Consider the following 14,049-nt stretch of genomic DNA (forward strand, 5'->3'; position numbering starts at 1 on the left):
CATGGGGTGGCTTGACAAACTGCCTGTCAGATTGCAGTATGATGCAATTCTATGGCATTACATCATACTACAGGAGCGATCAAAGCATTGCAAGTTGTTGTCCCCTCTGGGGACTAAGAAAAAAGGTAAAATAAGATCAGTAAAGTTTTACTAATTATTAAAAATAAAAAAACCCTTTGCCATATTTATAATAAAAGAATCTAAATCATAAAACAAAAATACATATTTGGTGTCGCTGCGTCCGTAAAAGTCCGATCTATCAAAATAACGTATTAATTGACTTGCATGGTGATTGTTGTCTGAAAAAAAAATTAAGAGGGGGGGGGGGGGGGGGTAAAAAAAATGAAAAAAGCTTGGCTGCTAAGGGGTTAATAAAAATTATAGAATACATCATATGTACCCCAAAATGGTGCCAATAAAAGCTACAAGATGCCATGCAAAAAATAAGCCCTCATACGGCCATGTCGACGGAAAAATAAAAGAATATGCTGTGCCTTTTAAAAACTAGAGATGAAGATCCCCAAAAATCGTTAGGTCCATAAAAAAGGCCATGTGACTAAGGGGTTAAAGGAAACAACTTAGCATAGGTGATTAATGTCTGCTTGGTGTTAGTCTGATGATTGATCATGAGAATGGGGGTCCATGTATGAATAGAGTGATAGTTAGGTCTGCGTATTGCTACTTTATTCCTCTCTATGGGACTGCCGGAGACAGCTGAGCACTTGTACTTGGCCATCTCCGACAGTTCTATAGAGATGAATGGCGCAGCAGTGTGCATGCGAGTCGCCGATTCATTTATGTCCAGTCTTCGATGAAGTCTGGTTGACCACCATTGGTGTGAGATCTCACGCACACATCTATACTGTACTTCAAACTCCAGTGTGGGCCTATAGATTCCTACCGGGCCACATTCAGGATCACTATGACATATCCACAGGGCTTTATGGTCATCTGAGCTTCCATAACGCATGGCATACTAGTGGCCAAACACCAAAAAAACTTTGCAGGTACTTTAGATGTGACTGATGGAAAAGCCTAATGTAAAACAAAATGAGTGCAACGTATAAGCTGTCCGATATATAAAATGCAGGTTCTAACAGTGAATAATTGTAGTAACGCACAAATGCATAAGCCGGATTGCGAGGAGTCTTCATAGCCTAGGCAACTGGGGAGCGCAGCAATCTCCTTAATGAAGCAAAACAATCTCTTCACTCACATCATTACTCAACTGGCTGTTTAGGTCGTCTCCTGCGGACAGGCTTTATAGAATATCATTACTGGTAAGATGGGTATCTCCAGAGACCAGCAGCCTGGCATTAGCCCAGACCATAGAGTTGATTGATTTCCTTGAAAACCCAACAGCAAACGCTGATATATGAGCTTCTACAGCAATGGTTTCAATAATTCAAGAAATGAGCCAAATAAAAGTCCCGTCCCGAGGTCTTAAAGGATATCTCCACTTCTCATCACACACACAGGATGCAGAGGAAGATTTCAAGCTGCTACTTGGTGGAATAATCATGTCTCCAGCAGTCAGAAATATAGTCGGTGTTCTGAGGGCTGGCAGTCGTACAAGGCACTAGTCCGCAGCTTGTGGAGGGGGCACCAGGCGGCCATAAGGTGGTAGCAAACGCCCCCATTATTTCCGACCGGTCAGATGACCATCTTCCTCTGTACAGCAGCATCTTGTGGAGCTACATAAATCACCCTCCTCCTAGCTCTGTCTCCTGCACTCTGATGTTTCAAGATGCTACTGTCAGCCCATTGGCAGCCGCACAACACAGTCGCTTAGTTTTGCTACTGTCTTTATGTTAGGGGCTTGGTTCTGGTATTGTATATATGAACTAAGCTTCGTTCTGGGGCCGTATTTCTGTACTGAGCTCTGTCCAGATACTTGGTTCTGATACTGTATTTATGTACGGAGCTTGGTTCTAGTGCTATATTTAGGTTATAAGGCTTATTCTGGTATAGTACCTATTCACTGAGCTGTCTGTTGTAGATATGCTATCTTCACAAGTAGAATAGGAGCAGACTGCTAGATTAATATATATATAAAAATACTCCGTGCCAGTCTTAAGTTAGATAGTACCCTGTGTTGAATATTTTTTGGCACTCAGCCGGTTAAAAGAAGAAAAATTATATATATATATATATATATATATATATATATATATATAATTTTTCCTATTATAACCGTCTGAGTGCCAAAAAATATTCAACACAGGGTACTATCTAACTTAAGACTGGCACGGAGTATTTTTGGTGACTATAGGTGGTCACTATGGCTGATGCATCAGTAATCCTGTTAGTGCCTCTTCCCTCTTCTATAATAATGCCATTGTCACCCTATTCATATCAATTATCAACAAAGTGCTGCAATTTATAAAGAATGCCCTTCCTTCTGGACTATGATCCATTATATAAAGCTACTGCATGCAATCCACCAACACAGGTCTCAATATTGGCTTGCTTTCATGGCTCCTTGACATGTGGTTCATCAGATTGGGGTACGGTAGCGCGGGATAGTTGAATACATTTGCATACTCAACCATGGAGTACCACTTGTTGTTGTAGAATAAGATAGTGGAGGCCGATCCCCTTTAATGCAGATAACTGGTAACACATTACCTGGTGAGAGCTGGTGTGGCCATATCAGCTTGGACTCCGATGGCCATGGGTATGCCGCCACAGTGAATATTTCCCAGTTCTTCTGCAATAGCAATGCTATAGGAGAAGTCCAGTCCCATTCCGCCATATTCTAATGTGGAAAAATGTAAAAATGGCTTTATTAAAACAGTTTAAACATTTTTAGATCTCAATGTCCTATCCAAGTCATTATAATCAAAATGTTCTTCAAGACGTTAAGAGACTATAGAATAAAGATACAACATTTTCCAAGACTTGTGGGATTTTGGGACAGTCAGGATGGTCTAGAGGGTATAAGATCCAGCTGTTCCATGTTACTTCTACCAATAACACTATAACCTTTTATTAAATGTGAACATGGGACGCTCGTGTACATGACGGTTTCTACCATAAGCATGACACTCAGGGCTTCTGTTATTCGGTAAGCAGTAAATAATATTGACTTTTTTTCTGATAATATGTCAACCTGGTTTATGTCTCACAACAACTTATTTCCCCGTTGTGCATAATAATTGTAATACACAGATTGCTTTGTGGGTGAACGGAAACAGAAGGGGTCATGACATTTTTGGGAGAAAATCTAGAATAAGGAAAAGGAGAGTGTGAGGCCATAGGAGTCTCTTATTTCTAATCATCCGCTGGTAGATTGGGGTCAGGTCAGGCAGCCCCCGAGACCGCATCCCTTTCTGCTGGAATCAGCAAAGTACCTGCTGCCCTCAGCGCTGGACATGAATGAAGATGACGGCTTGTGAAGGACCAGGGCATTTAATTAGCAATTTTTAATACAGCTCTCAAAAGACAAGACTTTGCGTTGAATTCCATCGAGACGTGCGGTTAAGTGTTCGTATGTATCAGGGAGTATATTAAATTGCAATAACTGACAGAGGAGCTAATAAAGTTAACTCTTTTGAATCCAATTTCCAGTTTTAGGATAGGACAGAAAAACATCTAATCTCTCTATTGTATTGTAACCTGTAGAGGTGTGACTTAAAGCTCTTGGGCCCTAATGCACACTCACCAACAGGGCCACCACTTACTATGTGCCAGTTATATAGGGTGGACTTAGGGTTGCCGGCCTTGCCACAAAAAAGTATCGACCAAGGTTTGGGGAGTGGCTTATGACAGCGTATGGTTTTAGCTTCATTATTCTAGTAGCAGCAACTAGTAATAGTGCCTCCAATAGTGGCATGAATAGTAACAGCGCCCTTAGTACTAATGGTGGCCCCAATAGTAATAGTGCTTCCAATAGTAACGGAGGCCCAGTAGAGACCCCAATATTAATAGGACCCACAAAAGTAATAGGGCCCCCATAAGTGGTCCCAGTAGTAATAGGGCCCTTTCTTTGTGCCCTTCCCATCCTGAATCTGGCAGTAGCCCCACAGCATTAAGTGTGTCACACACTCTGTCTAGCTCCCGTCTGGCCGCGTTGCAGGATTTAGAGGCTGGAACCTCTCACCTCTCCTCCTGGCATCTACATGCAAAATGCATCGCATTCAAAGAAAAAGCACAGATTTACAAGTGTAATATTGATCCAAATTTCTTGGACCGATATCACACTCAACCTTGTAAATATACCCTTAACCAAGTTGCTTAATATGTCTCAGCGTCCTCGCCTACCCTGAGGATAGGTCATCAATATCACATCGGTGGAGGTCTACTGCTTGGGATCTCTGACGATCATCCGTCTGAAGTGGCGATCAGTGTTCACGGCAAAGCGCTGAACGTTTCTAAGTAGAGCAGCTCCGTCTCATTCACGTACATGGGACACAACTGCATAATGGCCCCTAAACACAAGGTCAGAGGCCTGAGAAGAGACCGCAGCGCTGCCGTGTAACTACATGTTTAGTCAGAAAAAGTTTCTCCTTTTGGGGTTTGGGGCAGGTTGTCTCCATGGGTTCATTCAAATCAGCATCGGAGAATGCGTTTGAACCTCCATCACAGATTTCTGCTAAAAAACAGTAGCGCCATTCCGTCCTGTAAATTCCAGCAAAATGCTGATTGTTGGCCGGAAATCGAACAGACCCCCATTATAGCAAATGCACATATTTGGTATTGCCACAGCTATAACACCCCATGCTATAAATTAAGACATCATTTATCAAGAATGGAAAACTCCATTTAAAAAAAAAATTCCAAAATAGCCATTTTTTGATCATCTCACTTCCCCCAAATGTGAAAAAAGAATACTTTATAAAATGTATATACAATTGCTAAAATATTTTATATATAAAAAAATACTGACCTCAGAAGGATGGAAGGCTGAATCAACCTTGAACCGACTACCTGAACCAGGCGAGGATTGAACTTGTAACCTTAAGGACGTGAGCGAGAGCTTAGGACTGCATTTCTGCTGCCTTAGCACTCTGCTCTACATAAGGCTATATATATCAAAATGATACAAAAAAAAACTACAAGTTGTACCCCAAAAAATAGGCCTTGTGTTTATTGAAAAATAAAAATGCTGTGGTCCTGCAGTGTGGCGCCACACAAAAAGTCTTAGTTAAAGAAGAAAAAGTTTATAGTGCACAGAAGTAGTAAAACCTCTATAAAAGTTGGTGTTGTCACAATCATAATGACTTGTAGAATAGCAAAGTAACATAATATTTATATTGCAGTGTGAATGCTGTAAAATAAAAAGAAAGCTGTGGGGAAATAGCTTTTTTGCACTGTCCCCAACAAAAAAAGTAAATAAAGTAATAAAAAAAAGTTATGCAAGACCTATATCCTGAAAATGGTTCCTGTAAAAACTAAAACTCGTCTCGCAAAATACAAGGTGTCCTACAGCAACACTGCTGAAAACATAACAAGGGTACAACCACTGGAACACAGAAGGGGATATGATATACTGGTGGTTAAGGCTAAAATAAATTAGGGGTTAATAAGGCACTTAAGACCACGGAGGTCTGCGTCATACACATTAACATGAAACATAAATTAAAAATCGACGATTAAGAAAGTGACATTTTTCAGGAGGGTTTTTACAATTTTAACATGACTGTTGGAAGGTTAAAATAATTTTTCCAGGAGTCCTAAAGATTGAAGGCATAGAGGTGCAACACCCCAGAGGGGTGACCCTCGGCACCTGGCTAACGTGAAGAGCTGGGAGGGATAAGTGCTGACTTGTCATGGTGGAACTTACCAGGCTCTGGTCCCGGAGGGATGACATGTAGCCAAGGCCCGAGCAAGATCGCAGGCCAGCTTCAACATTCCTTTGGCAGGGAGCGCCAATAAAGGGGATGAGGGGGGTTGTAGTATATATCACTAGTGACGCCACCGTTCCCACACACCAGTATTCTATGCCTCTGAGTAATAAACACAGAGACTTGTGTGTGGTACCTCGGGTCCCTAGGAACGCTTAGGGCCCGGTATAACTTTTACTTGAAGAATAATTGGTATGACAGGTAACAGGTACAATTCACTTTCAGTAGAAACAGGCTAAAGCTCACAGATAGGGAGGATACACAGGATAAATACGGCCCTATAGTCCACGTTATCTATATGTCACCAGTCCTGGATTGGGAGCACTCTGGAGGAGGAAGGGGGCATTGGTCCCCCCACAGACACTCCAGCAAAACATTTAATACTCAGGAAGGCTTAGCCAACATACACCCAGCACAGCATATGCATGAGTGTCGCAATCAAGTACCTCTGTGCGGTGATCCTAATGACGGACGGCCGCACAGGGAAAGCCTGTAGTATGAACGGGTACCTGGTTTTAGAAAACTGGAGTAGTGCGCTCTCTCTGTTGCTTGGATTCACTCCTCTCACATTCACATTCCAAGCACTCTGGGATATTGCTCTTCTTCCTCCATCTTCACCTACATGGAAGCTGAAGGTGCTTCCATGTGGCTCTCTGTTAGAACTCTGTAACAGGCAAGATGGAAGGGCTTTTCCAGCTCTCAATCACTCTTATTTATATCCTCACTTGTACCACATAACAAGACAAACTGATACATTTACAGGCATGCAATGATTTTTTAAAGTTAACCCTTCATACGCTGCAGCTGTGCAACACACATACAGAAAATGAAAAGACAACTTTGCACAGTGCATCCACATGAGACAAAACATGTATGACATTTATGGAGGGAACCAGGATGGTGCCACTACAGAGGCTCATCCTGAGTTCCTGGTTTATGAACAGAATACCAAACATGTAGTAAATACTGACACACAGTAATTTTTTGATTTGTAAGAGAAATACACTTATAAAAAATGTAAATAAAAATCGCACCCCGAAAAGGAGTTGTATTTTTGCAAATGATTACAGTTGTGGTGTTATTAGATGATCAGTCTTGCCACCTGGGGCCCTGACCAGACTGTTAGGAGGTGTTGGGACAAGTGGATTTGTAAGGGCACACAAGCCGACCGGGCTCAGAACGACAAACCACCAGTAAAGAGGATCATCTGATTGTCTGACAAGCACAAGCTGTTGCATCTGTTTCATTGTCCACCATCCAGAGACAGGTGACGCCATTGTTACAGGCCTCTGTGTCTGTCGGAACCATTTCCAGACGCTTGGCTGAAAAAAATTTGGTATCACAGCATTCATTAGGTGTACGGCCTTTCACACCCACCATCGCCTCCGTTTGCAGGGATGTTGTGAATGATGAAACTACATATCACCAATAAAATATGTATGGGACGGCAACATCAGCAGCCTACAAGTTTGCACAATCTAGGGGCTCAGTTACAGCAATGTGTACAGATATGCCATAGGATGCCATATGGAACCTGTATGCCTTCATACCCGCCCATATTACATCTTGTATCCAAGCTAGGGGTGGTCCAAAAGGGTACTAGAGTCTCCATATCTGCCTGTATCACATCTTGTATCCAAGCTATAGGCGGTACAACAGGGTACTAGAGCCTCCATGCCCACCCGTATCACATCTTGTATCCAAGCTAGAGGCGTTACAGCAGGGTACTAGAGCCTCCATGCCCACCTGTATCACATCTTGCATCAAAGATGGAGGCGGTACAGCAGGGTACTAGAGCCTCCATGCCCATCCGTATCACATCTTGTATGAAAGATGGAGGCAGTACAGGAGGGTACTAGAGCTTCCATACCCACCTGTATCACATCTTGTATCCAAGCTATAGGCAGTACAACAGGGTGCTAGAGCCTCCAGGGTAACAACAGGGTACTAGAGCCTCCATGCCCGCCCATATCACATCTTGTATCCAAGCTAGAGGCGTTACAGCAGGGTACTAGAGCCTCCATGCCTGCCGTATCACACCTTGTATCCGAGCTAGAGGCGTTCCAGCAGGGTACTAGAGCCTCCATGCCCATCCGTATCACATCTTGTATCAAAGATGGAGGTGGTACAGCAGGGTACTAGAGCTTCCATACCCACCTGTATCACATCTTGTATCCAAGCTATAGGCAGTACAACAGGGTTCTAGAGGCTCCAGGGTACCAACAGGGTACTAGAGCCTCCATGCCTGCCGTATCACATCTTGTATCCGAGCTAGAGGCGTTCCAGCAGGGTACTAGAGCCTCCATGCCCATCCGTATCACATCTTGTATCAAAGATGGAGGTGGTACAGCAGGGTACTAGAGCTTCCATACCCACCTGTATCACATCTTGTATCCAAGCTATAGGCAGTACAACAGGGTTCTAGAGCCTCCAGGGTACCAACAGGGTACTAGAGCCTCCATGCCCACCCGTATCACATTTTGTATCCAAGCTAGAGGCGGTACAACAGGGTACTAGAGCCTCCATGCCCACCCGTATCACATCTTGTATCCAAGCTAGAGGCGGTACAACAGGGTACTAGAGCCTCCATGCCCACCCGTATCACATTTTGTATCCAAGCTAGAGGCGGTACAACAGGGTACTAGAGCCTCCATGCCCACCCGTATCACATCTTGTATCCAAGCTAGAGGCGGTACAACAGGGTACTAGAGCCTCCATGCCCACCCGTATCACATTTTGTATCCAAGCTAGAGGCGGTACAACAGGGTACTAGAGCCTCCATGCCCACCCGTATCACATCTTGTATCCAAGCTAGAGGCGGTACAACAGGGTGGTAGAGCCTCCATGCCCACCTGTATCACATCTTACATCCAAGCTAGAGGCGGTACAACAGGGTGGTAGAGCCTCCATGTCCATCCGTATCACATCTTGTATCCAAGCTAGAGGCGGTACAACAGGGTGGTAGAGCCTCCCTTCAAGGGGTCGGTTTTCCACAATAAATTCTCCTTTTGCTCTTATATTGTCATCACTTACTTATAACAATGTTACAATCACACAGAAAAAGTTTCCTGTGATTCCGACAACTTCTAGGGGAGGGATTGTTGTTTGACAACGTGTCGTTTTGTTCTCCAGAACCATTTGTGTATGCCGAGGTCGCAGCGTGAGATACAACACTGGAAAATACTCTTCTTTATGAAAGCTTTTACTGCGAGGAAAATACAATGTCAGAATATAATTATGAAGCCTCCTGAAGATAAAGCAGCTGCTCAGATGCCTGTAAACGACTTCCCTCGGCGCTTAATCCTAGAAATGTATTTTAGTGCAATCCTAACAGCTGCACAATCGACAATTCACAAACTTTGGATGAAAACAAGATCATTTTCCAATCACTTCGCACAAACATGTATCAGCAGATTGGGAAAACGGATTTACAGATGGCACCGAGCATGAAAGGTTTGTGCCCTTAAGGAACAATAGCTCAGTGGTTAGTACTGCTGCCCGCAGCGCTGGGGGTCCAAATACAGCCAAGGGCAATATCCATTTGGTGCTTATATATTCTCTCCATGTTTACGTGAGTTTCCTAACACACGCCGAAAACGTACTAACAGGTAATTATAAATTGTGACCCCCTTAAGGAGACAGGGCCCATTGCGGAATATCCATGCGCTATATTAATGGGCAAAATTATATATACACACACAGTATTGTGCAAAAGTTTAAGGCAGGTATGGAAAAATACTGCACAGTAAAAATGCTTTAAAAAATAGAAGTGATGATTTTCAGTGATTAGATATTTCTGGACATTCGCGCTGGATGCTTCAGCAGTAGTCCGCCATCATATATGTATCCCATCATCCGCAGTACTGTTCTTCCACAGTCACCAGTAGTCCGCCATCATATGTGTATCCCATCGTCTGTACTCCAGTTCTTTCACGGTCATTAGACGGCCATTAGATATTTCTGGACATTCGCACTAGATGCTTCACCAGTAGTCCGCCATCATATATGTATCCCATCGTCCACAGAACTGTACTTCCACGGTCACCAGTAGTCCGCCATCATATGTATATCCCATCATCCACACTACTGTTCTTCTGCAGTCACCAGTAGTCCACCATCATATGTATATATCCCATTATCCACAGTCACCAGTAGTCTGCCATCATACCGGTATGTGTAACCCATCACCCGCAGTCCTGTTCTTCTGCGGTCACCAGTAGTCTGCAGTCATATATGTATTCCATCATCTGCAGTACATGTTACACCCAAGTGCTCAGAAACAGAATATTGCACATATTCTCCACAAGTTTACTGGAGTTTAGTCTTATACTTCCCAGGGAAATGCTTTACAAACAAACAACGACCGCGCCGCACCTCAAAGTTGTCCGCTGAATCTTCTGGAGTTCCTGGATTTGTGGTCCTTCAAATTTACCTGCTTTTAGATCTTCCATGCTGATCGCAGGAAATTTTCTACATTTGTAGCTGAAACACATTCCATTACTCTTCATTGTCTTTACACATTGTTTCATCATATATACCATATGTACTAATAGTAAGCAAATGCTGGCGGGAAAATAAATTAATAAAATGTAAAGTGAATGAAGAAAAGAGAAATCTGAATCATATCAATATTTGGTGTGACCCTACTCCCCCTTTGCCTTCAAAACAGCATCAGTTTTTCTAGGTACACTTGCACACAGTTTTTGAAGGAACTCAGCGGGGAAGTTGTTCCAGACATCCTGGAGAACTAAGCTCGCTCACTTAAATCCTCCTCTCTCTGTAATCCCAAACAGACTGGGTGATGATTGAGGCCTTAGTGAGACAGGCGTTTTTAGCGGCGATATGCGCATGCGTCCGGCGATTTTATAAAACCATTGCTTTGCAATGGTATCGGACACATGAGCGCTTTTTATGCGCTCGTCCGATAAATTATAGAACAAAAAAATCGCAGATCGCACCTATCTGCGATCTGCGATTCCTGTTCTCTTCTCTATATGCACTCAATGGGGCCGGCGGCAGCAGCGCCGACCCCATTGAGAACATATAGAAGACAAATCATTCTTCTCTGCCACAGCTGTAACAGCTGTGACAGAGAAGAACGATGTTTGCCCGTTGAATTCAATGGAGCGGCAATACAGCCGCTCCATTGAAAGCAAAGGGCTGCCGGCGTGCGCGGGGTGAATTGTCGGGAAGGGGTTAAATATATAAGCCCTTCCCTGCAATTCATCCTAAAATGTGTTAAAATAAAAAAAAATTGTATACTCACCTTTCCGCTGCAGCCGGAGTCCAGCCGCGGCCGCTGTCAGTTCTCCTGAACTGCTTCTCGGCACTATTCAGCCGGCGGGGCTTTAAAATCCCCGCCTGCTGAATGATCTGCCTCTGATTGGTCACAGCCCTGACCAATCAGAGGCCGGTTTCACTCACACACCCATTCATGAATTCATGAATGGGTGAGTGACTGCTGCCTCTCAGCGCTGAGCCAATCAGGGGGCAGGTCTGACTCACACCCCCTTCACACCCACTGCAGGACGGCCGCGCGGAGCTCCGGCTGCCGGGAGAAGGTGAGTATACAATTTCTTTGTATTTTAACACATTTTAGGATGAATTGCAGGGAAGGGCTTATATATTTAAGCCCTTACTGACAATTCATCCCGGGCTCGCCCGCAGCGCATTGTTTTAAATGGAGTCGGCTCTATTGCCGTCTCCATTGAATGCAATGCGCTGGACAGCTCCGGCCCGTTTCTAATGAAACGCGGCTAGGAACAGATTTTCGGGCGATTTGCGGGCGACTTGCGCGCACCGGTCACGCGATTTGCGGATGTGCATCCGTCATGCGATCCGCAAATCGCGCGAAAAAACGCCCGTCTGACTAAGGCCTAAATCTGGACTCTGTGGGGCCAAATCATTACTTCCAGGACTCCTTGTTCTTCTTTACACTGAAGGTAGTTCTTAATGACATTGGCTGGATGTTTGGAGTCGCTGTTCTGCTGCAGAAGAAATTTGAAGCCGATCGGACGCTGTTGGTATTGTATGATGGATAAGTATCTGCCTGTGCTTCTCAGCATTGAGGACACAATTAATTCTGACCAAACCCCCAACTCCATTTGCTTAAATGTAACCCCAAACTTACAATGAACCTCCACTATGCTTCACTGCTGCCTGCAGACACTCATTATTGTACCGCTCTTCACCATCCTTCACTACTGCCTGCAGACACTCATTATTATACCGCTCTTCACCATGCTTCACTGCTGTCTGCAGACACTCATTATTATACCGCTCTTCACCATCCTTCACTACTGCCTGCAGACACTCATTATTATACCGCTCTCCCCCATGATTCACTGCTGCCTGCAGACACTCATTATTGTACCGCTCTTCAGCCCTTCAGCGAACAAATTGCCTTCTGCTATAACAAATATTTCACACCAGAGTGCCTGCTGCCATTTTTCTGAACCTTATATTCCTGTGCATAGTTGGGTTGCTTGGCCTTGCTTCTACATTGAAGGTATAGCTTTTTGGCCGTATTTCTGCCATAGAGACCACATCTGGCCAGATTTCTCAAATCAGTAGATGGGTGTATCGGGGTCCCACTGGTCTCTGTCAGTTCAGAGCTGTGAGCTTCGCTGGACATCTTCCGATTTTGAAGGGAAGCAAGCATGATGTGTCATTCATCTGCTGCACTAAGTTTCCTTGGCCAACCACTGCTTCTACAGTCCTCAACGTTGCCTGTTTCATTGTGCTTCTTCAAAAAGCTTGAACAGCACATCTTGAACCCCTAGTCTGCTTTGAAATCATTGCATGGCCAAGACCCTGCTGGTGCAGGATAACTACCTTGTGTCTTGTTGTTCTCAATCTTGCCATGGTGTATGACCTGTGACATGAAACTGTCTTCCACAACCTCACCTTTCTAACAGAGTTTGGCTGTTCCTCACCCAGTTTTAAGCCTCCTACACAGCTGTTTCTATTTATGACTGGTTTAACCTACATATGAAAATGATGATCATTATCACCTGTTGAGTATACTTGTTAATCATAATCCTACAAAATCCCTGACTTTGTGCAAGTGCACCTAGAAGAAATGTACCTGTTTTGAAGGCAAAGGGCGGTCACACCAAAAACTGATCTGAATACACTATTTTTGAAAGCATTTTTCCATTGAAAGTGTTTTAGGTAGGTGTGAAAAAATGCTGCAAATTGCTATATGTATTATGTAAACTCTTAAAGGGATTTTGTCATAAAGACAAAAACCTGTCCACCCACTGGGCCCGGTGTAAAATAAAAAAAAAAAAAAATAGGACATACTCCCCTCTCTTCTGGGACGCAGCTGACAGTTTACCACGGGACTGGCGCCACTTCTACAGTGGAAGTCAGGTGACTGCAGGGTGAACTATCACTAAGTATTGGCATTATGGTGCCCAGATTGTGAGCTCTGATGCCAAGAGTTATGACAGTGACGCTGCAGCCTCTGATTTTCATCCTCTTCTACAACTCTTTCTCCCATACGGCCCACCAGTGCATCACCTATATCATCACTTTTTGGGGATACTCCGCCTGCTCTTCCCTTTTTTTTTGTTCTTTTCAAGAAAGAAACAGGAAAAGGATACTAGTAACACGTTCAGTTTATCACTGGCACAAGTCATATACAGCAACACTATGAAAACTCGCCGCATCAACCACAACCCCCTCAATAATTTACTGACATGCAAATTACTGCTAATTAACATGCATCTAAAAAATGACAAGTCGCTACAATCAGGAAAGTCTGTTACTAACCGCAACAAATGTGTGACTATAACTACCACTCTCGCCTCTCTCTTTGCCTTAGCGCTACATTTACGTGCCTGTAGATAGCTGTTAGTAGAGAGCGTCAGTGTACCATAGCGGTAATGAGTGTATTATATGAGTGCGGCTCTGTGGTCGGCACATTTTACAAGGCGCTGTTATAGTATTAACTACTCTACGGCGCTGCTAGGTGATAGTTTTATGGTCACTTCTACGCGGTTGTCATAATTTTACGGGAAATTCCATTGTAGACATGATCGCTCTGCCAGGACTATTTGGCCTATGCTACCAGACATATATAATACTATTAGTCTTCATATTACACTTGCTATATACTGTCTAGCATTCACAACCAAGCTGGTCACTACTTCCTGTTGCAGACAGGCTTAGCAACGGTTAACTGGTCACTTAATGCTTT

The 14,049-nt window shown here is 43.8% G+C and overlaps 1 protein-coding gene across 2 annotated transcripts in view; it reads right to left on the reverse strand.

Moving 5' to 3' along the window:
* LOC136586445 (probable acyl-CoA dehydrogenase 6) overlaps positions 1-14,049 on the reverse strand; it is a 94,090-nt gene that overhangs the window by 39,942 nt on the left and 40,099 nt on the right. For both annotated transcript variants that reach the window (XM_066584532.1, XM_066584531.1), the window contains one exon: positions 2,629-2,758. In XM_066584532.1, the coding sequence (XP_066440629.1) occupies positions 2,629-2,758 (130 nt within the window). The remainder of the gene's footprint in view (positions 1-2,628; positions 2,759-14,049) is intronic.

Source organism: Eleutherodactylus coqui, chromosome 12 (assembly GCF_035609145.1).
Source record: "Eleutherodactylus coqui strain aEleCoq1 chromosome 12, aEleCoq1.hap1, whole genome shotgun sequence".
Lineage (NCBI taxonomy): Eukaryota > Metazoa > Chordata > Amphibia > Anura > Eleutherodactylidae > Eleutherodactylus > Eleutherodactylus coqui.